This window comes from Plectropomus leopardus, chromosome 14 (genome assembly GCF_026936395.1).
Source record: "Plectropomus leopardus strain MGB_pleo_1.0 chromosome 14, ASM2693639v1, whole genome shotgun sequence".
Classification (NCBI taxonomy): Eukaryota; Metazoa; Chordata; class Actinopteri; order Perciformes; family Serranidae; genus Plectropomus; species Plectropomus leopardus.
In genome coordinates, this window is record NC_142189.1 from 9,030,237 (window position 1) to 9,056,260 (window position 26,024).

The 26,024-nt window shown below is 38.5% G+C and overlaps 2 protein-coding genes across 4 annotated transcripts; both read right to left on the reverse strand.

Moving 5' to 3' along the window:
* Positions 1-4,649: 4,649 nt before the first annotated feature.
* On the reverse strand, positions 4,650-24,156 carry nkx2-1 (NK2 homeobox 1). Of its 3 annotated transcripts, none has more exons than XM_088087741.1 (5): positions 23,951-24,156; positions 23,401-23,458; positions 22,504-22,589; positions 6,602-6,839; positions 4,650-5,842 (listed from the first exon to the last, which is right to left on the reverse strand). In XM_088087741.1, exons 4-5 carry the CDS (start codon positions 6,816-6,818, stop codon positions 5,166-5,168), a joined length of 894 nt encoding a protein of 297 aa, XP_087943867.1. In that variant the 5' UTR covers positions 6,819-6,839; positions 22,504-22,589; positions 23,401-23,458; positions 23,951-24,156; the 3' UTR covers positions 4,650-5,165. The 3 variants fall into 3 exon arrangements, with proteins under 3 accessions (XP_087943867.1, XP_087943868.1, XP_042357265.2); XM_088087742.1 differs by lacking the exon at positions 23,951-24,156 and adding an exon at positions 23,541-23,675; XM_042501331.2 differs by lacking the exons at positions 22,504-22,589; positions 23,401-23,458; positions 23,951-24,156 and having other exon boundaries at positions 6,602-7,273.
* nkx2-9 (NK2 homeobox 9) lies at positions 14,818-16,465 on the reverse strand. Its single transcript, XM_042501502.2, has 2 exons — positions 16,060-16,465; positions 14,818-15,657 (listed from the first exon to the last, which is right to left on the reverse strand). The coding sequence occupies exons 1-2, from the start codon at positions 16,214-16,216 to the stop codon at positions 15,092-15,094; spliced, it is 723 nt and encodes a 240-aa protein (XP_042357436.2). The 5' UTR covers positions 16,217-16,465; the 3' UTR covers positions 14,818-15,091.
* Positions 24,157-26,024: the final 1,868 nt, after the last annotated feature.

Consider the following 26,024-nt stretch of genomic DNA (forward strand, 5'->3'; position numbering starts at 1 on the left):
ATATCAGTGAGTCTTGTGTGCTGCCACACAATTTTTAACATTTTTGTCTTTAGATCTTCATTAAATGAATGTCTCTTAAAATTTTGTGTTTTTTGTTTTTAACTTTTTTGTGTGTGCATAATTTGATGTTTTGCTTTTGTTTGCTCCAACAGTTTGTGATTTTAAAGCATGGATCAGAAATGATTAAGCAGGTATAGATAAATCACTTCAGCAGTTGTAACAGTTGAGGTAAAATTGAAGTTTTGGTGGATTTTCCACTTTTTTTTAACACTATTGTGAGTTTTGACTAAAGAAACCACTCAAAATCCAGACTGAGAAATGCAGGTTCAACCCCAGCAGTCTTCCTGAAGTGTCCCTGAGCAAGCCACTGAAATCCTGAAATCATTTAGTGAAGGACCTGTCATGTCAAACTGCTAAACACCTCTATTTACAAGTTTTCTGGCTTTTTAGGAGGGCTAAGCACGAAGTCCATTGTTAAGTGTTGAATTGAGAAATCTTGTGATTTGTGCCGTTTTTTTCGCCCAAGCAGTATTATTGAAATGAAGATAAATTGCAGCCAGTCCCAGAGAAATTTTCCTCAAAAGAAACAAAGCCAAATGAACACCGAAGATGTATAAAATGCGCTTTGTTCATCAGAGGGAGGGAGACAGAAAGGACTCCACTCAGCCAGCTCTGAATGCTGCATTTCATGCCTGCAACAATTATGCTGAAAGGTCAAGTATTACAGCATCTTGTGCTCCGCTTTGCATGCAAAGTATTTCAGCTCACAAATGACCCTCGTTTGCGCTCTTTTAACAATGCCTTGAAGAACCAGATAAACGTGGGACAATTAAAGATTTTTGCTGCTAGCTGACAATAACATTTACCAAAGGGGGTGATTGCGGTTGCTGAGTAATTGTCCTATTTGTGATGCACATGAATGCCTTGGCCTGCTGCAATGAAATGTTTAGGAACTTAAGAAAGGGGAAGGAGAGTGGTTGTCATTTAAAAGAAGAAAATGCATTATTTTTATATTCTCTAAACAACGTTATTATGGAACTGCCTTAGGAGCAAAGCTCCATATGGGTATCTGATTATCAATAAAATATGTGACATGCTCGATAAATAAAATCAAGAAAAATCAAGGTAAAACTAAAACACTGTATGTACATATTTTAGATAACATTGCTCGTCTTTTTGCTGTTTTTCTATTTACATCTATTTCAGCACCGTGGACAGCACCAAAGTCCGCCTAATATAGCTTAAACAGAAAAAAAACAACACAAACACACAAAAAATTTAATTATTTAAAACTGTAAGAATTTCGCTGCAATCTGTTATTGGGGCGACTACTGAATGATAGCGCAGTGTTAATGCCACATACGTCTGCGTTATATGGTCAAATATTAATCAATAGTAACATATGTCAGAAAATAAAAATTGCGCATTTACTTAAAACCAATCAAAGAAATCAACGAAGACGCCTATGATTTTACCTATGTCTTATTCTTAATATTTAACTTTTGCTATTTTAACATTTTTTCAAGTTAGATTATGGATATATTCTTATTTTCAAGTGCAGCCTAAACTTTTATTCAGCCTGTAATAAAATCTTAATGGGAAAAAAAAGAGAGTTTCAGATCTGTGATCAATTATTGGGTCTGCAAAACGCCTAACACTGCAAAACTATTCACCCTCGAGTGATTTTATAATATAAAGTGTGTAATATCTTGTGCAGGGGGCATTAATTAATCTATACAATAACTCCCTAAAAGTGTACTATGGATATTGACAGCAAATTGGAGAATATTTGCATTAAAAACGCACAGAAAACAAATCTACAATTTTTAATTTTTGTTAAAATGAAATAAAAACAGAACTTAAATATTGGTTAAGACGGACATTTTTAAGAGTGTAGATTGCAAAATTCGTCAATTAAAAAATCTACTGTCATTCTTTAAAACAAAATAAGTTTGCTTTTTTGCATTTACTCTTTTTCACCATTTTACGATTTAAAATAATTTTCGTGAGACTTATTGCAGCCTCAACTTTAAGATGCACGCACGTTCGATATCCTCTTAAACTTTAAATTCAGTCTCAACACGCCACTGATACACGGAACAGCATTTCTGGATGCAACACATGCACCCAAAAGTGATACTGAAGCTAAACAGGCGAATAAAATTCAACAGCTAGTCACTAACTCAAATATGATTACCTTGAGATTAGGCACTAATTGCTTGGGGTTCATGGAGACCAGCCCACCATAAAGCCAGGAGGACTTGGGGAGTTGCACTGTGGGTTTCTACAAAAGAGAGCGATGAGAGCACACACGCTTCCAACAAGTCATTCTCAACAGCTACAAGCTGCACACAAAGACCACACACCGCGCCAAAGACATGTTAATGTAATCCCAAAGTTCTCACTTTTCTCCCGAACAAAACCAGCTCTGCAAAATACCTAATAGAAGATAGTTTCTGATGCTGCGAAGATTTCACTTAAAACTCTCCAAAAGGGTTTTTGGGGCTGCTGCCTGGTGGCCTAAAACTGGGTCTGCTGCCTTAAAGTGATACACGCAGAAGTTTGGTTTCCTATTTTAATGAAAATCACGGTTTCTTGATCATTTTTTGTGCAAAAATACTCTTTTTGGTCCAAAGTTGCATGCCAAACGATAAAGGTAAGTGTTGCCTGAAAAGATTCACTAAAAACAAAAATCACCTCAAATGCCTATCCTAGACTTAAAATATAGGAGCCTTATAAATAAATATGCTGCTGAGTCCCAGTCAAAGCATTTTAACACCAAGGTTTTTAAGGATTCCTTCAAAACATCAACACATATTTAAAGGTTGCATTACCATCAGTGTGAGGATAACCAGATAGGTCATATATTTTACAATATAATATTTCATAATTATGGATGAAAAGGCCAGAAAAGAGACGGGGTAATGGGCAAGAAATCCTTCAGTGATCCCATGTAAAAGTCATGCATTAGATGCGGAAACAGTAGTCAGGTGCACATTAGGCCTCGAGGGCTGATGCAGCTGCACGTGAGCGATTATCGACAGTACTTTTGGACAACATACGCTGGCATTATTTTATGATTTTTTGGGCAATAATTGGCTATAGGGCCAAATATGAGTGTTTTCGTTTTAATTCTAAGCCAGAATTTAGGCTACAATAACTCATAAAAAACACGTTATGGAGAAATCTGACATAAAGAAGGTGCAGGGTCACAAAGGCCACCTTGCTTACGAATAGCTCAGGCGTTTACAAAATTAGACTATACAGATATTATCATTTAGCTAAAAACAACAGATAATTAGCCAGATTTTTTTGTATTGAAAATATAGGCTTTAAATCTTTGTTAAACTATAAGCATTTGTTGTAACCAAAGACAAGATATTTATTTTAAATAAATAAATAAAAATTGTAATCAATAAATAAAAAAGATATACTGCATCTTAGTCAGACCCAAACAATATGAATTATAGCTATTTATGAGGTGTCTTTTCATCCCTTTATATTTTTTCTATTTTACTACATTTTGAGTGATATTATAGGTACAGTAAAAGAATAAAATGGTGATATGTTAACATAAACAAACATTTACTTGTTTTGCTTTCACAAATAAAAATAGTTGGAGAAAAAAACAATTTTAGCAATAGTAGCGATGACAACACTGGAGAGGAAACTACTCGTTTTCAGCCGTAAACGAAAATCACCTGTCGTTTCTCCGTCGCTTAGCAACCGCGCCGTTTACTGTTAATACCTATAACGCTATTAGGTGGAGGGAAAATAGTGTCTAATGATTATTATAGCTATTATTTACAGAGCCTACAATTTGGGAAAAATAAATGACCGGTTGTGTGTGTTCGTCATTGCCGCCGTTTAGAGAAAAAGCAGATCAAGCATAAAACGCTTCTTAATCTTTCAAGAAATGTTTGTTCTGGTTTCTTATTGACGCCGACCACAAACAGCATTTCTCCGTTTCTTTTCAATTCGCCCCCTGATTGATTATTGATAACGCAGGTGATACAGCCTCGCGCCCACAGTTCGGCTTCGCGAGTTATTTGAGGAGAACGCCGCGCTGTTTGGTCAGGGATTTCTCATCGATAAGCTTGTTCTTTGCGCAGCGTTTTGTGTTTGATGTTGTGAGCCGAAAGACCTCACCTTTCTGACTCACGCGGACAAACACACACAGAAAGCGAGAAGAAAAGCGCTCATGAAGGCGCCGTTTACTCTGCAGGGCACTACATGTGTGAGCTGCAGCCTTTCACGATAAGCCTGATCGCTGTGGGATTTGTTAGAGAATAAAACAGAAAAATAGGCTCCAGTATTTAATTGTCATGTCAGAATAAGAGCCTGAGTGTTGATTTAGTGTTTAGACTGGTTAGTTTGCCAAACATGTGGCTATTTGATGACATGGATGTCTGGTTCTTGAATATTTCTACACACACTAAAACCTTAAATCAACATTTAAAAATCCATTAAAAACGAAAAAAGAGATATATAATAAATAATAATAATAATATTAGTAATAATAATAACAATGCACTGTTTATAATTGTTGCTCTATTGTTTGTTTTTTCAGAGTATTTGCGCCATTTTATACCGCATATGTTGACATATTTCACAAAAAAACCTTAACTGTCTTGTTTCCATAATTTATTAATAGGACTGTTTTGTAGTAAGTCAAATATCTATATAAGTTACAAAGAAATAAAACGTACAAATACCAATGAAACGACAACAAACCGGCAATAGCGTCAAAAACTTTGTACAACAGATAGCTAAAATTCAAACCTTTTACAGAAATATACAAGCTAGATCTACGGCTTACATTAAATTCTATTATAAATCAGTGTGTGTTTGTGGAGTCTCCGTGTTCAGGTTTTCCCAACTAATGCGGCCTATATGACTGCTGATTCTTCTTTTGTCTCGATATAATTTACATAAATAAATCCAAAGTCTTCCGCAGTTTCTGGTCAAGTTTTGAAGTTTTCCCCCCTTCCTTATGTTAGTCACATTTCCTTCCAAAAGGTGAAAATTCAAGAGGAGCTGTACCGATTTCACTTTGTTCAGATGCGCACATTTACAGTGAAACTTGTCGAGTCTTGAAAGAAAAAAAGGTATTTTTTTCTTTAAATATATAAGAGTTGGTTTTAAATAATAGCCGGCGCCTCTTGTCACCACGTCCTGCCGTATAACAGGGCCGAGCACTGCAGGGCCGAGCCGTACTCCGCGCCGGGGGAGTTGAGGTGAGACAGGCCGGCCACTTGGCTCTGCAGGGACGGCGGACTGGAGGAGTGCGGCGCCAAATCTGGAGAGTGACCTGTGCTTCCCACCTGCTGGCTCTGATGCTGCCCGAGGCCGGACGTGTTGTTGGACATGATCATGACGTTGCCTCCTTGCTGGTGGAGGCTCTGCGCGGAGGACGTGGGCGTGTGGCCGCTGCCTTGGCACGGCTTCCCGTCCTTCACCAGCACCGGCACGGCCACCCTCCGCGGGGACTGCTGCTGCTGCTGCTGGCACGAGCCGCTGTCCTGCTGCATCTGCTGCTGGGACACTTTGTCTTTCGCCTGTCTCTTCATCTTATATCGGTGATTCTGAAACCAGATTTTCACCTGGGTCGGGGTGAGGTGGATCATGCTCGCCAGGTGTTCCCTCTCCGGCGCAGACAGGTATTTCTGCTGCTTGAAGCGTCGCTCCAGCTCGTAGACCTGCGCTTGGGAGAACAGCACGCGTCTCTTTCTCCTCGGGGTGCTGGACAGGGAGCCCATGCCTTTACCCACGTCTGCCAGGGAGCTTAGGCTGCCCATGCTGCCCATGTTCATGCCCGACGACGAGCCCATGAAGCGAGAAACTGTGAAAAACCCACAAAATTAATACAAAGAAATGCCTGATTTTATATGCAACAAGTGTTTAACTGTCTCTATAAATCCCTAGAAAAATAACTTTTAGGCCGATGATTATTTTTTACCCATGAAACTATGGCATACAGGGACAAGAGTTGAAAATTAGCAATAACTCTTTATGCATTTAATTATTGGAACTATTAAACTGCATAGTCCCCAGCAAATAAAATTCAAAATTGCAATTGCAGCCCTGATCGTTATTCCCATGAATTACCATACTCTGCATTTGACAAGCAGCTGCGTAAAAAGTAGTCCTAAAAAGCTTCCTAAACAGGTGCCCTTATCCATACAAGCAAACTTGAATTCGCGTAAAACTCTAGGCTATTTCATGCATTACCAGCTAAATATCTGAGCACAAATCGCAGCAATAGTTTACGATTTACAGCATATTAGTATCCTATTAATGTGATACCCAACATTAAATTATCTTTAAAAACGCACAAAGCTTGGAGGACAGTTCGGGCACCCCTATATGGATACTTTCCCAGTATATATTTCGCATGGATTGAATGAAAGATTGTGTTTTATTTTTGTTCTCCCTCGTGATAACATTAAAAGCTAGCGGCTGAAATATAATCTGGAGAGGGTATGGAGAGTGCTTATGGCACACAGGAAGCTCCAAAAATACTCGAAGCATGCACATAAAACTACATTTTCACCCTTAACACAACTCAAAGCTGAAGTGAAAGTACAGGTGCAGTACTCACTGGTGGAGAAGCGCGGGTCCGGGTTGGCTCCGTACCAGCCGGTGGCCGTGGTGCTGCCCCTCATGCCGTCCTGGTACGACGGCAGGTCGCCCATGTTGCCCAGGTTGCCGTTACAGTAGCCCCCCATGGCCGTGTGTGACAGCTGAGAAACACCTGCCGCAGTCATGTGGTACGCCGCAGACACAGTCCCATTATGGCCCATGTGGTGCTGCTGCATCGCCGCCTGAGAGACCTGCGGCTGCCGGTAAGAAGTGAGAGGTGCCCCCAAGTTGTTATTCTCCATACTTACTTTCTTATAGCTCTCCTCAAGAGGACTCAAGATATCGGAAACAGAAAAAGGAGTCGTATGCTTAGGGCTCATCGACATTGTTCTGGGGCTGGAGAGGGAGAAATTAGAAGGCAAGGCAATCTCTCCTTCTCTCTCTTTTTTTTTTTTTTTTTTTTTTTTTGGCCAAAGCCCCTCTGGTTCCTGTTGTCTCAACGTCGATCCTGGTAGATGAACACGTAGGAGAGCGCCTCAAGTCCGCCTTAATTGGATTGAGTGGGAGCTCGGTGCTGGCTTTGGTTTGTTTTAGCTGGGTGCCAGGTTTAAGGCTACCATCAGAGGCGGGGCATCCGCAACAATACAAAAACAGCGCTAGCCTCCTTTCGCCCCGAGCGTAATTTCACTTACAAGACATGTGCTCCCCTCCCACTAACAATAACATAAGCGCTGTACATGATCATAAACGTGGGTCCCGGCGGCGGCGGCGCGCGCTGTCCGGGGCTCTGCTGCCGCTGTTTGGAGTTTGTGACTTGTTGCTGCCGCTGATAAACACGCCGCTGCACCTTGGGACTGCACTGACCACAATACACTTTATTAACTGTAGTGATGTTTACGAGGGCCTCTTGATGAAAGGAGGCCTATATGGACTTGAGAGTTAGAGAACCACTCCTCAGTTGAACTACTGACTTTTAATGGCCATGAGAGGCCTCCAGTGATTGCAGGATTGTTTGTGTTATGCCTTATCGTACTCAGACATGCAAAAGTGCACTTGCGGGGAGGGAAATTGACTGATACTGATAAGTAAATAAATACACATCCGCGTGTTAAGTGGCTGCGTAAATGATTAACCCCCCTCGTTTTATTTTTCTTTTGATATCATTGGACGCAAGCAGCGTGTTACCTACATTCAGATGCACACACTCGTCCTAAAAGACCCAGTAAAAAAAGAAGAAAAAAACGCACACACACACACACACACAAAAAAAAAAACACAAAATAGAGTCTGGAGTAGGAGAGGCTCTCATGTGAAGTTAACGGCGTTCAAGTACTCTCCTGCAGCACAACGCCAGGTAGCCCTCAGTAGCATCTTGCCTTAATGCTCAAGGAGCCATAACAGTTTAACTCAATCATGTCTAATTTCTAAAATTTTACACATGAAGCATAAGAACAGATTTTGGCTGCACCCAACAGCTTTGAAGTCCAAAAAATAGGATTCTCTGCCCCATGCTTCTCAGCCAAAGTCCATGCGCTTTTACGCAAAGATTTTAGGACACTCTATCCAACCTGAAACAAGACTCATTTTTCACAAAAAATGTGCAAATTATTGTACTAATAAAGTCAGTATTATTAATATTATTACTACTACTACTCCTATTATTATCATTATTATTATCCAATATTTTTGTTTGAATTGGAATACTACTAGGCAACATATTTGTTTCTTTACCTTTTAAACACGTGCATACATCTATTTTAATGGGCCAGAATAGCATATTATTTTACATGTTTGTCAATATTTTAATATAAAGCAACAGCCTTAAGTACAAATCATAATTCGGCTACATATTTTTCCTGTTTGCTGCTTTTAAAATACGAAATTATTGACATACAACATTAAAAAATAACAGTGCAGCATTAAAATTAATAACTTCTAACTTACACAATCTGTGGATGTCAGGATCATACCGGAGCTGAAACTGTGGCTGTAAAAAATAATAAAGAATGCATTTTTTTTTTTTTTAATTAATAGCTAGATTTAAGTTTTTGTAAAGGTCTTGCCGTGAGGTCTAACGCCAGTCTTGCAGCAGCAGCAGCAGCAGATGCCACCAGCAGCTCTTAACAGATGAAGTCTGCGCCTGCAGGTTGAGCCGGTATGAGTATACAGGAATTAAAGAAACACAGCGTCTTCTGGTGGCAGACACAATCATGTGTAATATGTGATCAGTTATATTCCACTATGACTCTAAATCTGTGTTTCTCGTTCATTTTGTAACATAAAAGTTTTAGAATTATTTATTTATTTTTTAATTATTCAACTCAAATTTATGTTGATGCAACAAGCTGTTAGGCTGCAGGAGAGTAAAGTCCCATCACTGCAGTGACATGCAGATCACTGACAGTTTGTCACGCGCATCATCTGGCACACTTCTGTGTTTTAAAGGCTTCTGGCTCCACATTTTACGGTTGCCTGCATGTTACAGCATCATCATGTGTGCAATGTATTTGCAGCGCTGCACAAAGCTGCACAGCAATTTAAGCACATCACAACAATCCACATCCTCCCATCGCCTTATAATTATCTTTAATGAAGCAATATGATCATATAGTCCGAGGCTAAATATTACAGTTGCAATAAATTGTCTGAATGATAGCCGAGCTGCACGCGCAGGCCATATAATCGCAGGCAATTAAAATTACAGCATGTTTCTGCATCCAAGGTAAATCTTGCTTATGCCTGGCTTAATTACGGAATTTCGCAAGACATTCTTAATCATCTAAATCAGTACCTTTCCCCCTGTTCTGGCACACGGTTATTATGGCCAATTAGGGCTAATTAGTCCAAATGTTCCGGCTAATTCCTCAGAATAATGAGGACACTTTGAAGTGGCGGGTATGAGGCGACCGAGCCTTTGTTATCGAGGCTTCACGTTGTTATTTATGAACTGATTGGCGCGTGATATAATCCAGAGAGCAACTTCAGTAGAGACGGAAATAAGTTTGTGCAATGAAAACTTAAAAGGACGATACTTATTATTATTATTTCACATAAAACAATATTTTTTTGTAAAGGTGCAAAATTCATTGCAAATATTTATGCTGTATGAATATTTCACATGAAAAAGCTACAGCGACACATTGTGCGAAAATCATAACATGCATCTCAATGAGAAACAAAGTCTATCCATCAAGTGCACAAAAATGCAACCTTATACCCCCTAGAAACTGATCTCCAAAAAGTGTATGGAAAATATCCTTACGCATATCTATATTTTAAAGGCATATAAAATAATAAACTATAGGTGTAACTATGACAATTTGGGCTATTTTATATTAAAAACGTATAATATTTAGAATTTAATATTATATAAATATGTAAAATGACATCAGTTGTGTTGTGCAATAATATCAGGTCTGTATGATCCTAAAAGAGGGAACATTATATACTTAAAAACTTTTTTTCTGACTTTTCCCTAATTTTTCACACGTGGCAACTCTTACAACTCCAATTCTACCAGGAAATAAGCTGCAGAAAACAAAGAAGAGGACAGAAAATAAAGAAAAAAAAGCTTCACCATCATATGAGCCTTATTTCTTTCTATCTTTAAACTAACACTAATCCATCAGCTATCCCATCAGCTCATATTTTAAAGGGATGACAAAGTGAAGATTTATGGTGCAGACATTTTTAAATAAATATTAATCTGTTTCCTTGATCCTCCATCACAGCAAACTGTAGCTACACCACAAAGAGGGAGAAAGAGCCGCACTCATTAGAGGGCAAATACTTGAGCAAACACTGCATGACGTCACGCCAAGCAGCCGCATACGTCACTACGGCCATTTCTCTGCACCCAATCAGCAGCGGCGTAGTAAAGCGTGGCTTCAGAGAGTGTTCAGTGTGCTGGGGTTTTCTTTAGCTGAGCGCGCCCCCTGGTGGACCACAGGCTGCACTCAACCGGAGAAAAGGTGAGTAATGATACTGTGTGTTAGTGCGCCATCTAGTGGAGAGTTTGGGTCATAGACAAAGATCAGGTCACATTCAAGTATCACTAGAAGTAGGTTTTCAGGTTTCAAGTTTGCCTTTGTGTTTAAGGTGTAGGCCTATAAGCTATAGACATATTAAGAGGAAATGAAAATAAAGGCAAATAAGTCCAAAACATAAATGTAGTATAGAAAAAATACATTGAAACACAAAACACATAATGTAAAAAAAATACTTTAGTAAATATGTGCTATATAACTATATAACTTTTAGGAAAAGAGCTGTATGTTGGTTTTTTGGGGGGCAAAAACATTGATCAGGTAAATGCAAAAGTTCACAGTTGGCGGTACAGAATATGTGCAATGTACTTATAGCCCAAAGATAAGAAACATATCAGTATGTTAATAAAAATAACAGCTTGAATATCATATAGGTTAGACAAAGGGTTTACTAGAAATTATTAAAGAAATAATTTTATATATTAGATATTAGATATTACAAGATTTTATATTATATGTAACAGGTATGTCATACAGTATACCTTATAACTACATTTCATCTTATACTACACATTTTATCTCATACAATATTGTACTATATTATGTTACAATGTTATATTGTTTAATTGACAAATGCTAATTATTAATGAATAATAATAATAATGATAACCTATTCTGATGCACGTCATGCTAACTTTGCTGCTACTAATCAGATCACTGTCACTTTACCTTATATTATAGTCTTTGTTGTTATTTCTGTTCTTATTTTAGTTTTATATAACTCTTATTGTTTATTTATTTGACCTCTCTTGATTTATTTGTGCTCGTTTCTGTCACTGTGCTGTTGCAACAATCAGATCTCCCCTTTGGTGACTATGAGATCTAAATGTTGTGGCATCATATAATGTTTTTGTTTGGTTTTGTAATGTAGACTCTTGTGTTTTGGTGCCATTAAAGCCACTTATGGGTTTTCAAAATGCAGCATTATAAGCTCCACTTGGTCTGACCTTTGACCTTTGCAAACACACACAAAAACTCTCAAAGTCTGTAACGTTTTAAAAATCACAAAGGTGTGTTTTCCAGAACACTGCCAGAAAATGATACTGAATTAGGTCGTTGACTATAAATAGCAGATCACACTTCATAGGTTTCGGATTTTATAATTTCTTGTGGACTTTTAAGATATTTCCACTAGGTGACTGAACCTTTTTGTAGAAATGAAGAAGTAAATGTTATCAAAGTATTTTTAAATGTATTAAAATGTTTGTTTGTGCAGTTTTCATGTTTAGTCTGAGATGTTACAAAACAGGGCGTTTAAAGTTTGAGATAAACAACCGTCAGTTTTCTTATTGACGCTGATAATGTTTATTTCTACCAGATTCACTTACTGTAGGTAAGAATTGCAGATGTTTAACTTTATTTAACTACTGCCTGCAGTGCGTAGGGCCTGATGAACATCATTAAAAGTTGTCGTTCTTCTAACATGATCCTCAATTATCTCTTTCAGCAGAGCTGCCCAACCCCGGAGCGTGACACCTGAAGGGACCAGATGGTAAATACGAGGCATGTGTTGATATTTTCTCATTTTTGTTCAAAGTTTGAGATACCAGATACTTTTACCTCTTCTCTGCTTTAAAAGGTTTCAAATTAAATGCAAAAGAAAATTTTAAAAAATCACTGTTTGGTTAAGGTACACTCATTAAAATACATGTAAAATGTGACTACAAGGTGCAAGCAGAAAACTGCTCACAATGCAAAAATATTGGGAAAAAAGCTCACGGTAAAATCATATTCATAGACTTTTTCAAAGCTTGGGACATCAGCAACACAATTTAATAAAAAAAGAAAAATCAGGATAAATATCAGAAAAGAGGGAAACATCAGTGAGTATCATAAGAGACTTGCTTTTCAAGTTTTGTTCCATTTATCAAACAAAAGAGTTGCATTGAAATGCTGCAAAAACTGTTGCTTAAAAGTTGAGGAATGTGGATGTTTCTCTTAGCTGATTAATTCTGATTGTAGCATTAATCAGTAGTCCATCAGCGACTTCATCCAAACACATTTTGCAACCAAAACTGCTGTATTCTGTCTATAAAGTCAATCCCGTCCTTTCATTCAGCTCCAGCATCACGCAGAGCTCCAAATCAAACCCTAAAGTTTCGCTTCATATAGCACAGGGCTCACTCACACTGGCTTACACAAGAAATACCACTAAATATCAAGAAGTTGTTATGCAACATAAAATTGCATAAGGACTTAAAATACCAAATGATTGCAGGCAAAGTAACTACAAGTATACATATTTGCTCTCTTGAAGCATCTTTTTGTAACTAATTCCAGTTTTGTGTTTGTAAAAAAGCCCGCAGGACAAAAATGTTGAGCAGTCTATTTTTAAATATATACTGTTATATTTGAACTCTGTATGCAACTGCAAGTTTTTGGAAAGCCATACTGATTCCAAGTGAGAAACTACAACAAACAAAGATCTCAAAGGCAAAACTTTGGGGAAACTGTTTAATATAACAGCAAAAAAAACAATAAATGACCTGTGCTAAAGTTTGAAAATACAATCTGCTTCTGTAACTCTGAGAGCCATTAAGACCTGATATGCATTTGCAGCAAGTTAACAAAACTCCTCCTGTGGCCTCGTTTATGTGGACCTTATAACTTTCCTAAAAGGGGCCCCGGCGCAGGCCAGTGAGTAAAACTATAGGATGGGCCGGCTAATACCAGCCCATCCTTTTCAGACAATTCCTCTGACCAACTTAAAAAACCAATGGCAACCTCTAAAAGCCTGTCTTTGTCACCCTTAAACCCCAAGATGCTCTAAAACACCATTGTGCAGTTAAACCTCATAAATTTGTCGCAGGGACTGATTAAACATCACGGGAATTGAAACACTAAAGATTTTGTCTCGGTCTCTTTTGGGCAAGGGACAATGGTCCATTCACGGGGAGACACGCAGACAAAAAGAGTGTTTAAGGGGAGATGCAGCAAGCTGAGGGTTTCGGCCAGTCCCCTCCATATGTGATACAAGGTGGCCCCAGCGAGGGGGACAAAGGACCAGGTGACAGGGACGATGGGCTGCAGGGTCACAGGACGAGCAAACAACATTATAGGGGGCGTGAAAGCAGAAGACCCCCCTCGTCACTGATGAAATACTGACATGATTTTAAACACTGAGGCATATTTTTCATCACGAAACACTGAAATGAGAGCAAAGATGGACCAGTCTGAAAGTATTTCTAACGTTGAGTGTGTGATGACCAACATTAGAGACAGATTTTCTTTACATTCGTGCTCACAGAAGGTGATTACACTGTTTTCAACAACTTAAATAACTGTCAATAAAATAATCACTCAATAACTTGGTAAAATCTGCTGCTTCTTGTACAAAACAGCCAAAAACAGCCACAAAAATGCCTATTTTCCTTGCATTTTCTGTGCTAAACATGCATCTTGCTCCTCAGCTGCAACTGTTCAAATATTATGGATTAGAGCTTGAAAAAAAGTTGATCATCTACCCCTATTCAAAGCCTGTTGCACTTAAAAAATAACCATATCCTCTTTAAACTTCCAGTAGCCTGAGTGTAACAGCCGTATTTATCCCACTTGCCTCAGAATAACAAAAGTTAATTGTGTAAAAGTGAGAAGCGGCCCAGACGACAACAGGGTGCTGCAGTGAAAGAGGCTGTAATGTTTACTGGGTATTCTTATGCTTATTAAAATCCAGTCCTTTTTTTAGAAGTGATGTTTGCTCAGCTTTTGGGTGCATAATTAGGTTCTTTTTTTAAACATTGTAAAAGCCTCCGGGCCCCTGTCATGACCTGCATTTTTCACATTCTGCAAATTAAATACATTTTAGACAAAATATAATTTGAAAAATTTTAGAGCCTTAATTGAATATATCTGGGAGAGGATGAGAATGTAAACTTACAAAATAAAATTGATAAATATATAAGTTATATAAATATATAAGAATATATTAGTAATGTTTGTGCATCTGTAAACAGGTGCAGATTATACACTTTTTTAGGAGACTGATCTTGCAAAAGAAAGCACATTAAACAAGAAAATGTATCATACAAAATATGAGAAACTTTATTAATAAATTCGTTCACAAAAAGAAACAGTTTAAACAGTTAAAACCTTTAAAGAAAGTCTCCTTAAAGACAACAAATAACATTATTTTTTCCTTCAAACATTCAGGCTAATGGTGGCTTTATTGCCACTTCTATCACTGCCTAAAGCCTATCTTTCTTCAACAAAAGTTATTTATACAAATATTAACAGCTTCACATAATACATTATCTCACTGGATAATTAAAAATCTACAGGCTACACCAGTAAGCCCGTGTATGACAAAATATTTTAAAAATAGTAAAATATCAAAATAAAAATGTGCAAAATATTCCTTCAGTCTATAGTGAAAATCTAAATGTTTAAGTTGCTCGAAAATTTGCAAAACATTCAGAAAACATTTGATGCAATTCTAAATGAGTTTGTGCATTAAAATGAGGCTTTCACTTGAAAGAGTTAAAGTGGACCGAGTCGCTCCAAAAGTCTCTCCAGGCGAACCTGGAGGCCGCCGCGGAGGGAAAGTGCTGCTGGTACCGCGGAGGGAGAGTGATGGGGGCCGGATGCTGCAGAGCCGGGTACGGTAAGGGAAAGGGGACCGTTTGATGAGGAGGTAAACAGGCTGCTTTCTCTGTGTCGATTAAACAGGTGTGAAAAGGTTTCCCGTCCCGGACCAGGATCGGAACGACGACCCGGCGCAGCACCGGAGGCTGCGGGATCTCCTCCTGCAGCGCGCCCTCCGCCCGGCCCCTCTTCATCTTGTAGCGGTGGTTCTGGAACCAGATCTTGACCTGGGTCGGGGTCAGGCTGAGCAGCCGGGCGAGCTGCTCCCTCTCCGGGCCGGACAGGTAGCGCTGCTGCCGGAAGCGCCTCTCCAGCTCCAGAGTCTGCGCTTTGGAGAACAACACTCGCCGCTTCTTGCTCTTCTTCGTCTTGTCGGGCTCAGAGTCCGGGGATGAGTCATCGGGTTTGGTGGAGTCCGGGGAGGCCTCGAGGCTGCCTTCGTCAGAAGCTGAGGGGATAAATAATGCAGATTAGACAAAATGCATACAGAAAAAAACATGATTTTAAGCATTTCCCCATGCTAACAGAAATTATGTGATTGTATATGCAATAGAAATAATGTGATTTTACGCATTTGAACTATTTCTATCTATCTATCTGATTCTGTTCTATCAAATTCTATTCTGCTGTTCTATCCATCTATCAAAATAAATATATTAAAATTTTAAAAAACAAAAAAACAAATCTAACTATGCAGATAAATGTTCCTCATGATTTCTAAATAAAGCTGTTAAAATAAATAAAAATAGCAATATTTCTTGGGTTGGTGGATAGATTAGAGGTATTTAGATAAACTGCATCCAACAAATTCAGCATCATCAACCTGCCACAGTTATAAAAGTGCACTCACACATGCAGGGACTCCGGTCGTCCATCCAGGAGCTGTACGGAGAGCTGGAGGAGCAGGAGGAGTAAAGTGGGGAGGACCGCGGCGCTGCCTCCACATCCTGCTCGGGCAAATCCAGGATGCTCCTGACAGAAAAACTGAACTTGGTCGGGGCGGCCATCGCGTGCAATCCGGAGGGTTTGTTATGCGTAAAGTAAGTATCCAAAGAGGAAGGAATAAACGCTGCGGATCCACTTTACGCGCTGTCCAAACAGCAGCTCAGTGCGCGCTGAGCTCAGTGTTTACACAAACAGCACTCCAAAAGATGCAAACACAAGGGCTGCTCCGCTTATAAAGCCTCCTCCTGCCGCTGAGTACCTGAATGGCTGGAGTGCTGTCACCCAATGACGGTAGGTGCGGCGAGTAAAGAAAAAAATCAACAATGAGCGAAGGAAACACTCGTCATCATTACAGATTCGTCGCGTATCGTCAAACTGGGGGACAGATAATGGTGATTGTTGGAGCTGAATCACGTCTTGGGTGGCAACTGACAACAGAGTCCGTCCCATCATCAAACTCCCCCCTCCTCCTCCCCGCCTCCCCCCTGTTCTCGCCCAAACAAACGTGTCCAACATTTGCATACAAAGTGAGCAATTAGCGTGATGGCTGCAAGTTGGTTTAACTAATACGGCCATTAGAGGCGCATTAATTGCAAGCGTGAGAAGTTTTATGGATGGTGGAGGAAATTCCTCTGACATATTTGGGGAAGGGGAAATTCTTTCCTCTTGAGTTTTCTGGGTGATTTATGATGATATGACACATTCAAAATGGACAAACTTAAACGTTTTCTTTTTTACTTTGAAACTCACGTTTTTAACTTAGTTCTTTGTTTCTGCTTATTTTATTTTTTAAATCTAACTTTTACTCTGATTTTATTATTATTATGCGTGAGACCACAATTAAGAATTTCATAGTGTGTTCACTGTGTTTTTACTGTGCATATGACAACTTCTTTAATCTACTAAGGGACTGTACTTTATTTATCAGAGTTGTGGGGTTGCTGGGGTTTGACTTTGATTGATTGATTGATTTCATATATCATGACCCTCCTAGGAGTTAAAAATATTTTTACTTGCTTCCCTCAGTGACAGGGGCATGATATTTCGCAGTTTCTATCTGTCATAAATGGTATGACTGCGGAGATTTTTCAAGAAAACATACATTTAAAACCTACTCACCGCTTTGGGATTTCCGAGGGTATTTAAAATAAATACAAAATACAACAATTTAGAGTTGAATGTCACTCTAAATAAAGCCAAATAAACATTTCCCTCCCCAGAGCTTCCCCCTTTTCGACCACTCCCTCCCTACTTTTAAGTAATAAACAGTCCCTAAATGGTTTCTAAAAAAAATCATGTTGTTTTAAGTGTATGTATAAGTATACTAATGTGTATTCTGAGTGTTAATTACTGCATCTGTCATCAGCTTTGACCCCTTTTGTGGGAACCCAGAAGTGAGGCTGGTGTATAAACACAATAACTAAACAAATAAATAAATAAATACATAAATAAATAACAGATAATATATGATATTACAAAAAATATAGCTGTAAAACTACATAATAATAATTTAATTATTAATGCAGAATAACAACGTGGAAAATACAAAATAAAAAATACCTTCATAGGATACTTTGTGATTATATTTGTACTATAAATATTCATTAAAAGTGTATAAATGTTACATAAGGGTGTTAAAGTGAAGTGTTATAAAAACTAAATAATACTTGCTGCAGAGGAAAAGTAACTGCGCAATAAATACTTTTTTATGTCTAAATAAAACCCCCAAACATGCCGGATACAGCCTCTGATAAATTGGAACACTGACTGATGACTTCTGACGAGATTTTATTAATTGATAATCAAGATAAATGATCGATGATCCATCATGCTTCACGCGCAAAACTAAGAGGAAAGACTTTGGCTTCTAATTCATTGTTTATTATTGATTTTATCGCTTTAATTTGATTTTCAAACGTATCCGATCTGACGCCTACAAGCTGATATTTGACTCTTTTTGTCGCGTATAAAACGCATTAAATGCAAAGCGTGAATCCAGCCTTATGTGGGGGGGCTTTCCCCCCAGTATTTGATATTGATATCGGCCCTTAGCCACTTGAGCGCGGTGCATGAGGCCGGGGATGAGAGTGGTGGTGGAGGTGGTGGTGGACATGCCTCCCCTGTCGTCCTGGGTGGTCGGACGAGAGGGAACACAAATACATGCCAACCAGAGGAGGGGAACAAAAGGGGAAAATGTAGCCCCGCGTCCGAGACCCGTTGGAAGCATTTGTTCCAGTCAAGATTTTGCATTTGTTCAGTCCCGCAATAATGCCTGATTGACGCCCCGGCACAATGTCCTTTAACTTTGCAGGATAAATCCGAGCTTGTTCCGTGTTGTCATGGTTTTGAATGGAGCTGAATAGGATCTGGGACACTATCTACTGCTGCGCGTCCACTGCCGCCTAGTCTATAGTCCGCAGCAATATTACATGTGTGATTCAGGACGTATTAAATTCCTTTTAGGGTTTCAGAGTTCAGCAAAGTCGGTGACCTGTATTATCAGCCCAAAACGCTGCGAAATCAACATTTATCTCCCGTTTTTACGCACATTACGCACACGTTTCCTAGCAAAACAAACACTATTAAACAACTTTTAAGATGACATTTGCACCGAAAAGTGAGAGAACTGACTTCCGCCTCCAACATCATGTGTTTGTGTACACAGCAGCCTCCCAGCGGTTGACAAACAGCAGCGGATTACAGTACCACAGGGTTTGCTGGAGTGGATAGTTTACAGAAGCCACTCGATTGGAGAGCAAAAACACGCAAAGGCAAAGAGAAGTCATGTCCAAAGAGTGGGAATTTCTGTGTCCACAATGACACAGCAGCCACTTAATCTATTTAACACCCGCGGGCTTCAGCCAGAGAGGGTCCTCTGCAGCTCCAAGAGCTCTCCACTGCCAAATATTTACTCTGTTGTTCAGCTCTCCATCCCCAATCCCTTCCTCAGACAAATGGAGATTTTTCTCTCAGGGTTCTGGATTAAGCAGCTGAACTGATAGTTTTTAACATTTTAGACCTCAGTGGGCATTTTGCAAACTGATCAACTACAAAACTGTAATTTAAGAGATTTACTCCAAAATTAAAATTATATATACAATCTTAGTTATTTAAGCCTCTCATCTCTCCAAAAATGTGTTTTGCTTATTGTTGGATGTTTGAGCTTCAGTGTGCAGAATAATGTACTTGTGCAGAGTTTATATTTGAGGGTTTTTTACACATTCATCAATAACAAGGAAAAGTTTTTCTGTGCTCATTAAATCTGAGATTAAGACTTATGTGTAGTGTTATGACTTTGTGACATCACAACTTATTTGATAGCCAATTCTGGTAAAAAACTAATACTCCTGAAAGGCATCTGAAAGAAAAGTGACGTCGCTCCAGGGTTCAAAGGGTTAAAATTTGAAGAAAAGAAAAATTCAAGGCTTTAAGTGGTTACGAGGCTGGACTCAAGAAGTGCCGTCCTGCATAATAATAAAAATGACTAGCAGCTACAGGTATTGCACTCAGTATTTCTTCCCTCTCTCTAACTGTATCCAAATTTGCCAAAATTTCTTAGTAACTTATACAAGTGTGATGAGGAGGCTTGAAAGCATCAGTAAACACTGAGAATGGGTTTTTAATAAAGTAGGACACAACATGTGTCTAGAAAGAAGTTCAACTTTTTGAATGAAAAAAAAGTTTGGATATTTATTTTTCAATGATGGAGAAGGAGATTTAATGTTTAGAGCTTGAAAAAATGTATTTAAACTTAAACCTGAACTAAATCAGGAACACAGTATTATTCAGAGTATTTTTACACTGCATGTCCTCAAACATTACTGGAGGGGATCTTTAGCAACCAGGCAAAGCACTGTGACTGACGTGTCCACACATTAACTGAATGTCTCAAAACTATCCGCATCTTCACTGTCCTAGACGTCCCAAAATTCTTAATAATTCAACTTTTACTAGATCATTCTTTTCAATTGAGATATATTTTCAAACTTCTCAAGATCCACTTAAATTACTTTGCTTTTATAGCAGATTTTTTTTGCACTTTTATATTTATATATTTTTTCTTAGCCCATAAAGCAAAAAGCACAGCATTTTTTCCAATGCATGACAGCATAAAAGACAAATACAGACCACTATAAAAAGGTTACATAACCTCCATTCATGATGAAGTTAAAAAAAACAATCAAAAAGAGTACTATAAACACACATAAAATGTGGTTGTAACATGACAGAGTTGTTTTATACAAACAAAGCTATAAAAATGTGTTTCAAGACAGGATTTAGACTGTTCCAAAGCCAAAGTGGCAGTGCAGCAAAAGCTAGATAAAACCTTGATGTTAGAGGGATAGTTCAATCCCTAAATCAAACGTACACACTTTTCCTTTTACCTGTCATGCCATTTTTATTACTGCAGATTGTTTTGATGTGAGTTGCTGATGTTGGAGATATCAGACATAGAGATGTCTGCCATCTCTCCAATATAATGGGACTATATCGGCTTGTGGTGCTCAAAGCACCAAACAAATACATTTGGAAAAACTCAACAGCAATTCCAGAAATCACAACCCGCTTACTGAAGATAACACACAGACCTTGATGTGAGCAGTATTATGTGGGAACTATTTTCTTTCTACCAAATTACTCCACCAACCATATCACTGCCCAGATAAACCTGGCGCCTACGTTACCCACAATGCATGTTGACTACCAAAAGATCCCTTGGCTGTGTTCTAGTAGCAGCTAATGTAGCCTTGAGCCACTGCCTCAGGCAAAGATGAGACACACACAACATTAGTCTAATAAGCACACGTCTTTCTGACTCAACACCCCTAAATTTCATTCATGTTTCAAACTTGTCATCTTTGGCCTCAAGTGACATCACTTGAGGCTCCCTCTGAAGCCACAAAGGTCTTTACACAACTCTTCCAAATATACAGTAAAAGTCACCAACACATCTAAACAGACCAGAGGTGAAATAAATTTTCAGGTCTTTTGCTTTAGTATAAGTAGCAACAGCACAGAGTCAAAATACTCAATCGGAGTACTCGAGTAAATGTACTTATTGGTTTTCCACCACTGAAACAGACTTAGATGTGTAAAATTGGTGAATTTTCCTTTAAGACGAGTAAACAAAGTGTTACACTAGCAGTGAAAAAGCAAATATCTTCTTCTGTTCTGTTTGCTTAACTGCTTTTATTGTGAAGTATTGACTCAACTGTTTGAGAAGTGCTATATAAATAAACCATTCCATAATTTACATACTTAAAATCCAATATCAATTTCCTTTAACCAAACATGCACAACGTCACCACTGTGTCCATACGTGACATTTGTTATCCCGTTCTGGACACTATTTGTTGGCTCAAACTGTGAGCTTGCAGTTTTTAGACCAACCAAACACAAAGCTAAAGCGCAGGATGTTTATCTGATCTCCGTCTGACTGATTATCTGTCACCTAAACACCCACAATGACCCCTCTGTTACTCCTCGCTGCAGTTATGGAGGCTCAGTGTAGCATGAGATGCTCCAGCAGCTGCACCTGCCGCTGGTGTCCTCTCCCTTCAACAGTTCTGTAAATACCATTAGCATTTTGGAGAGGGGCTGCGGGGGGATAATTAGTTGGCAGCCACATCAGCCTCTCTGCAGTAAACTGGGCTCTTGTGACGCTGCTTGATCATGTGGCAGCTGTGTGTGTGCTGCTCAGAGAAAGTGTGTCAGAAAAAGTCAGGTTTGTTTATACGGTGCTTTAAGACACAAAACGTAGTGTGTACTAACGGGATTTTCATAAAATGAGCCACAAAGGAGGAGGAGTGGGACATCAAAAGGAAAAGTTCGGACACGATGGAAATTAAACATGTTTTAGAGCAAAGTACTAAAAACCACATGTCACACACTGGTTAAGGCCACATCAACATAACCATTATTTTGGGACTTTGACGTTCAAATAATTTAATATTCTGGAGAACTATTCCTCTGTTTTAGTGAAGTCAAAAGCTCAATTAGGTTTTTCTGTAAGGCGTTTGTTACATTTCAAACCTTGATTCTGTATTTTGTGTAATTTCAGATCAGTTTATCAAAAAAAAAAGACATTTTGAATGTCTTAGTTTTGAATTTAAGAGAAAAACCAAGGAAAATAAACTGATGTGAAAGTCACAAGTTTCTGCACATAATGAATAATAAATCCATTATGTATGTGATATTTTATCTTGATTGCATATAATAAAATTAGCATTGATCGGCCATTGCTGCAATTAGACAGATAAAGTGTGATGAAATATCGACATTTACTTAAGGTGGAAAAACTGACGCAAAAGGTAAAGAGAGGCTCTCAAAATGATAAAAAACGTCTTACTTTTGACTTTTGACCTGCCACTGTCGCAGCCCATCGGTGTTGTCAGAGGTCCCAGTTAGCTGATGATATCAGACTGATGTTGTTACCTTTGAAAGAAAAAAAAATTGTCTTTATTGTCACAGTGGGAGACTTGTCTTGTACATAAAATATCAGTGAAAATTTTACAGCTAAACAAACATTCATCCATCAACTGCAAATGCCCCAAATCACAGCAAAACAGTATAAAATAAACAAAACAAATACATTCATCCATTATCTGCGCATGCCCTTTCACATAAGTACAAGTGCACATATACTTGTAGTAAATTATATAAAAGCAGCATACACATAATTCAGCGCGCTCACAGAGTCTGATTGTTGAATATGTAGTGGAATTATCTTTCTTGTGCTGCATTCAGATGCCTGTCACAAGTATTGAAACCTCTTCTTCTTCTTTATGCTGTCATGTATCTCTTTTTATCTCTCCATGACACACTTTTAGCTGCATTTCATGTATGAAAGGTGCAATATGAAGAGCATATTATTATATTATTATTATATTTCACTAACAATAATAAGTATACCTGAACTGGACCCAAGACCTTAAAATTTGACATTGACCCAGAACACAACAATAACATTAACATAAAGGAAAACAGGAGATTTTATTTAATTATAGTAACAGTTACACCCCCATCTTATAAAAGCTATTTCTAACATTATTATCATTATTATTATTATTATTATTATTATTATTATTATTATTATTATTGATGACAAGACCAAAAAATAGAGTTCCAGACTGTATTAGTGACGCACTACACCTATGGTTTCAGCCAAAAAGAAGTCTCACTGTTCTCACTACTGTCTTTAATTTCAACATAACGCACTGAGGTAAAGAAATGTGAGCTCACTTACATGCATCTTCAGAAGATCTGCAGCTCCCGAACCTCAGATGATCATCAGCGTTGAATTTCTACAACAGAGGTTTCATTTACTCATCAATCAATACAGTTTTACAGAAACAACACGAGCAAGAAGACAAAAGCAATAATTACCTGTTTTTCTATCTGCAAACATTTAATAAGTAAGAAAAGTAGATTTTTTGTGTGTTCTAATGCAGCCTTTCTCAAACTTCTCCTACTGTACCACTAGTCCTGAATGTTTGAATCTCTCATTGCTGCAACAGCTGATTGAAATGATTAAATCATTATGAACTGCTGAAGCTGCCTGCTGACAGGCTGATAGTTTAATTCAGCTGTGCTGCAGCAGGCAGAGATCTGAAACATGCAGGACTACTGGTACTGAAGAGGTTTAGGACACGTGGTTCTAAAGCACTGAGAAAGCGTAAATGGAGAATAAAGAAACTCTTTCACCAACATTTTTGCTTTTCATACATTGCAGACTTTGACATGAGGCTGTATGGAGATAGGATAGTTTCTGATCAAAAAATAGTTTCTGTTCTCACCTGTTTCAGTCCTTTTCCAATCTGAGATGCACTGTGGAAACACAGGATGCAGGTATCAGTCTCTGTGATCATCATGGTGCCAACAGTCGCTGCACAAATCTTTCCTGAAACACGAAATAAAAACCTTGTTGTTTCTTTCTGTCTGAGCACAAAACCCTTTACTTCTGAGCACAAACTCCAGCTTGTTGGACATGTGTGATACTTGGTTGCCCTCTGCAGGACACACATTCAAACTGACAGACAGGCACCTCATATCAGCCCTCCTTCAGCCCTCTCCAGCCAACCACAAACTGTGGGTGGAGTTCACATCATCTCTGGCAAACACGTGTGAAAACTCCCCACAAGTGTCTGTCTGATCACTTGCTCTTCATTCTCAGCAGCCTGTTGTGTAACTGAGGGAAGAGCGGGAGACTATATCCTGAGAGGGTGAAACAGGGTCATTTATGTCTGTAGTGCTCAGCGGTTGTGTTCAGCATGTTACTTAAGGGCACTATAGATGCTGAGAGAAGAGCAACTGACCATCCAGACCTGCACATGAACATATAAGGCTCAATCTACAGGCAGCTCAATGTCAAATCAATCATTAGTGTGATTATCAGTAGAATCTTTCCTTTCCAGTTGCCTTACAAGTGATCAATGGTGAAAAGAGTTTTGACATAATTCATTTAAGTAAAAGTACCACAGTGTGACAAGTCAGTAAAAAGTCCTGGATTTTTGTTGAGTCCCTTTTTGGGGGCCTTCCTTGCACGGTACAAATCCAGCTCTCCATAAAAATGGCCTGAAAATGTATTTTTCTGTCATTTTACAATCTAGAAAAGATTTGATTTACAAATGAAGCAACACTGTGTGTTAATAGAAACCTACCCTGAAATTTTTTAAAATATCCCTTAATTATATTTACTTGATTAGATCAAGGTGTGTATGGTGAATGTTAGGGCATGAATTGTGAATCTTCTTTTTATTATAAAATTGAAAAAAGTGGGTAAGATCTGATGAGCATTCATTTAATCCTACTGTACTTTCGAACATCACTAAATGTCTCCAATGGGCATTCAGGAGTTTTCTTGCTTATATTTTATTTTGTTCTCCTATTTTATTTGGCATTAGAGGGTTAATGCTATATACATATATATTTATATATATTGACTCTTTTTTGCTATTCTTGTTTTATTAACATGGTTGAAATAAACATATCAGTCGATCAATCAATTCAAGTACATTTTTCTTTTAGTAGCAGTAATTGTGGTTAAATGTTGAATGTAGGAGTTGTATTTCTAACGGATTATTGTGCTTCTCCTATCTCTGCTAATAAGTGAATAATCCTGGAAAAAACAAACTAGTTTTTCAGTGAAGACGAGTTGATTTCTAAACGTCCGCCAGATGGCGCCACTGTATTTTGTAATAAACATGCAGTCTGGTCAGAGTTGGTCTTGGCACCGACTCTGCAGCATCAATGACCCTCTGCAGACAGTCTGACCATCAGGGACACACAAGAAGACTCCAGGAAAAAAAGATAATGTGTCCTCCTAGTTATCTGCCAGAAAACAACTGAACATGTCTGATTTCTGGAGCATCTGTTGCTCAACAAGTACTGAATGTTCCCCCTTGTTATTATCATTCTTTGGAGTAAAATCAACTCACTGTACCTGATTCTTCTGGCATCATGTGTTGCTTCAGTTAACATGTTATTAGATTTTGCAATAAAAAGCATCAGCCTCACCTCATTTCCAGGCTGGGAGTGTCATCGTGTTTGAGGAGGCCTCTGTGCTGCTTTAATCCTGTGAAACTGTTCATGAAGGAGAAAGAGTTACATCACACGCAACTAAAAAAGATGAAGAGTTGTTCTAATTTCTTTCAGTTTTATCTCCAATTCGCGTGCTCTCCTGGTGCGGCTAATTAAATAACAACAATATCTCTGTGACACACTTCTCATTGACATTAAACATCTGACTCTGTGTTTGTTTATGAGGATATTGAACACTCAGTGCACTCTGTAATCTAATAACATTGTGTAAAAACCTGACGCTCGTAAGCCCAAAACTGACTAATTGCAGGAATGTTTCTGCGCTTATGC